We start from the raw sequence: 3,900 nt of genomic DNA on the forward strand, positions 1-3,900 counted from the left end.
GATCAAACTATTCAAGTAAATAAAGAAATATATTATCAAAACACAAGTTATGACATTTACTTTGTTTAACTTTTTTTACACAGTCGGGAGGTTCAGAATAACATACAACCAACAGTATTGAGCTACTCAGAACATGTGTGACAGATGTAGCATTTTACAAAAATAAATGGCTGCACACAGCCTTGCAAGAGTAAACATTTGTCTGTCTTATCATAAACACATACACCTGTAAACAACAAATACATTGCTACACATAAAGTAGTATATGTGATAAACTGAAAATAACAAAATAAGTTCACATCTATGAGTCGGAAATGATGAGGATATACTGCCTGTCATGAACACACCAAGTGGATCCCCTCTCCACCATCCTCATCCATTGATCATGTTCTGAAAACAACAAACACACAAAAAAATGCGAGCACAATCATTAAATTGCACTCAGTTTAACCATTATTATTTTTGATGGAAATACATTTTATTACCATATATTTTAATTTGGTTTTAAAAATGCTTACCTATCTGTTTTCTGGCCAGATATCAGACACCGTTTTCCTTTGACCAGTGTGTCGATGTCTGGTTTTAGCTGTTGTGCTGTGGCAATCCGTAAAACAGCATGGAGGTTGTCATCAGTGATGCGTGATCTGTGCTTGGTTTTATTTAGATTCATTATTGAAAACATCTGTTCGCACAGATAGGTGCTCCCAAACATGGAGAGAACACGGGCAGCATGAAGTCGAAGCTGTGGCATCTCACCAGGGGGCAGTAGACGGTAAAAGTCCTCGATTGCGGCATCCTGGAACTTTGCTCTTAGGCCACTGTCGCTTTGAAGCTCGATCAACTCCAGCTGAAGGTGATGGGGCACACTGCTGACATCGGTGGTGAAAGGACTGGCAAAGATGGCAAAGCCCGACTGCTGTGCTTTGAAGTCAGAGAAGCGCCGATCAAATTCATCCATTAACCGGCTCAGTTTGGTAGCCAACTTGGCACATGAAAAAACACCGGGAACTGAGGCAGAGATGTTCTGACAAGCAGAAAAGTGGGCAAGATTGTCCTGTTCCACTTGGCACTTCCATAAGTCAAGTTTACGCTGGAAACATTGGATCATGTCGGACATCTGCGTGATGACATGGTTGCGTCCCTGCAGCTTCTTATTCAGTTGGGCGAGATGCTCACTTATGTCACATAACATAGCAAAATCACACAGCCAGTTTGGATCCGACAGTTCAGCCAAGGGTTTTCCTTTACTCTGCATGAAAACAGCAATGTCTTCCCTCAGCTCAAAAAATCGTTTGAGGACGTTGCTCCTACTCAGCCACCGCACTTCTGTATGGTACGGGACGTCTCCGTGCTCCGAGCCCATCTCCTGCAAGAACAGCTGGAACTGCCGGTGATTCAGGCCACGCGCCCGAATGAAGTTCACTGTTTTCGTGACTGTGGTCATTATATTATCCATCCCCAGCACCTTCCCACACAAAGCTTCTGGGTGGATAATGCAATGATAACTTATCAGAGGCGTGTGACAGTTACTTTTTTGCCATTTCTCCTTCATTAGTCCAACCAAGCCCGTTTTTACTCCACACATTGCAGGTGCACCATCTGTAGTTAATCCCACCAATTTTTCCCAGGGCAATCCAGTTTTACTCACAGACTTCTCCACCGCTTCATAAATATCCCGTCCAGTTGTGGTCCCATGCATGGCAGCTACATCCAAGAGCTCCTCGGTGACAGAGAGGTCCGACTTCACGCCTCTAATAAAAATGGAAAGCTGTGCCGTGTCCCTGTTGTCTGTGCTTTCATCAACAGCTAATGAAAAAGCTGTGTAACTGCGTGACTCTTCCGCCAGCTGATCTGCTAGGTTTCCTGCTAGCTCCTTGACTCGGTCCGCGATGGTGTTTCTTGACAAACTCACATTTTTAAAAGCCTGCATCTGGTCGGGGCACACCTGCTCACACACCTTCAGCATACACTGCTTCACAAAGGCACCCTCTGAAAAAGACTTGGAAGTGCGGGCGATTTCTTCAGCTACAATAAAGCTAGCTTTCACAGCCGCATCGTTTTTGGCTGTGGCTTTTGTGAACAAATTCTGTTGCGATCGCAGGTTGCCTTTTAACTCTTTAACTATCGCTTGTTTTTCTTGAAGGCTAACTTTAGCATACTTGGCTCCGTGTTTGGTTTCATAATGCCGACGTAGATTGTACTCTTTGATGACCGACACCGACTCAGAACACAAAAGACATACCGGTTTTTCTCCTTGTAGCACAAACATATATTCGCCTTCCCATCTTTCATGAAACAACCTTCCATCTGCGTCAACCTTTCGCTTCCTGGACATTTTGGGATCATGTGTGGATATTTCTCATGGATATTTCTGCTCAATCTCACTTGTCGCATTAATTAAACACTGATGTGGACACAGCGATCTAGTGGCAGAATGCCGTCACTTCGCGGGTAAAATATAAAATAAATAAAACAACCTTTTTTTTTAACGACGAATCAAGCACTCGCGCGGGAGACTCGCGCGGGAGACTCGCGCGGGAGACTCGCGCGGGAGACTCGCGCGGGAGACTCGCGCGGGAGACTCGCGCGGGAGACTCGCGCGGGAGACTCGCGCGGAAGACTCGCGCGGAAGACTCGCGCGGAAGACTCGCGCGGAAGACTCGCGCGGAAGACTCGCGGGCCACATGAAATGACGTGGCCCGCGGGCCTTGAGATTGACACATGTGCTATAGATGGTTGGACCTTAAAAATAAGACCATAAGTATCTTCATTAAATAAACATATAAACAAAGTTCATGAATAAATCGAACAGTGTAAATAGGTATTGTTAATGTTTGATGAGAAAAAGTGGGTATTTAAGGCTGTGAATAGATTAAGTATATCCTAGAGCTGGACTGATTCCCTTTAAAGGGGTAGTTCGGAATTTTGGACATAGGGCCTGATTCCCAAGTGAGCATTGGTATTCTATATCACTGGAGACAGTTTTCAACCCATTTTATTCAGTCCTTCTAGTTGCGGAGTTCTCTCGTGCTAGGCTAGCGCAAGTGAACGGGAAAAGCTAGCCTGCTATTAAAAACAGTCTTACCCACTCCACAGTACACCCGAGGTCAATCAATAATAACACCAGACTATAGATTTAAATGTCTGTTTATTGAATAATGTTAGAAATAAAACCAACCTTGCATTGCATTGCATTTTGAGGGAATTGCTGGGTCTCAGCAGCAGTGTTATATTCTGGTAGTAGGCTACGGCAGCGGCGGACTAAGTACATGTGACTCATGACTAAGTCCCACTCCCTGCAACAAAAGCATTCGTCCCCTGTCGGCATTTGAATACATTTTCTGCACTGGCATCACCAGTCTCCCGTTGTTCTGTCCCGGTTCTCTACTGCAGCTCCAGCGAGGACGGTCTCTAAAGACGCTCTTTCTCGTTCTGCCCTTTGAGCATCCATCTCTCTCAGTTCTTCATCCGTGTATTCCGGCTCGTACATGTACGGTTCGTTGGATACAACAAAATCCTCATTATCGTCGTCAAAAGCAGATGCATCGCTAAGCCCTCCAAACGTGGCCATATCTTTTTAATTGAATACGCTAATTCCTTCGTTCACTGTACTCGGCGTTTGTAGCATTGACAGCGGCAGGTAAATAAACTAGAGCCGGTAACCTAGGTATCAGTCCGCCGCTGCCGTAGCCTACTACCAGGAATATAACACTGCTGCTGAGACCCAGCAATTCCCTCAAAATGCAATGCAATGCAAGGTTGGTTTTATTTCTAACATTATTCAATAAACAGACATTTAAATCTATAGTCTGGTGTTATTATTGATTGACCTCGGGTGTACTGTGGAGTGGGTAAGACTGTTTTAATAGCAGGCTAGCTTTTCCCGTTCACTTGCGCTAG

At 44.8% G+C, this 3,900-nt stretch overlaps 1 protein-coding gene across 1 annotated transcript; it reads right to left on the reverse strand.

The window, feature by feature from the left end:
* Positions 1 to 356: 356 nt before the first annotated feature.
* LOC130404453 (general transcription factor II-I repeat domain-containing protein 2-like) lies at positions 357 to 2,542 on the reverse strand. Its single transcript, XM_056609178.1, has 2 exons — positions 519 to 2,542; positions 357 to 390 (listed from the first exon to the last, which is right to left on the reverse strand). Exons 1-2 carry the CDS (start codon positions 2,333 to 2,335, stop codon positions 384 to 386), a joined length of 1,824 nt encoding a protein of 607 aa, XP_056465153.1. The 5' UTR covers positions 2,336 to 2,542; the 3' UTR covers positions 357 to 383.
* Between the last annotated feature and the right edge of the window lie 1,358 nt (positions 2,543 to 3,900).

The sequence above is a fragment of the Gadus chalcogrammus genome, chromosome 15 (genome assembly GCF_026213295.1).
Source record: "Gadus chalcogrammus isolate NIFS_2021 chromosome 15, NIFS_Gcha_1.0, whole genome shotgun sequence".
NCBI classification, from domain to species: Eukaryota; Metazoa; Chordata; class Actinopteri; order Gadiformes; family Gadidae; genus Gadus; species Gadus chalcogrammus.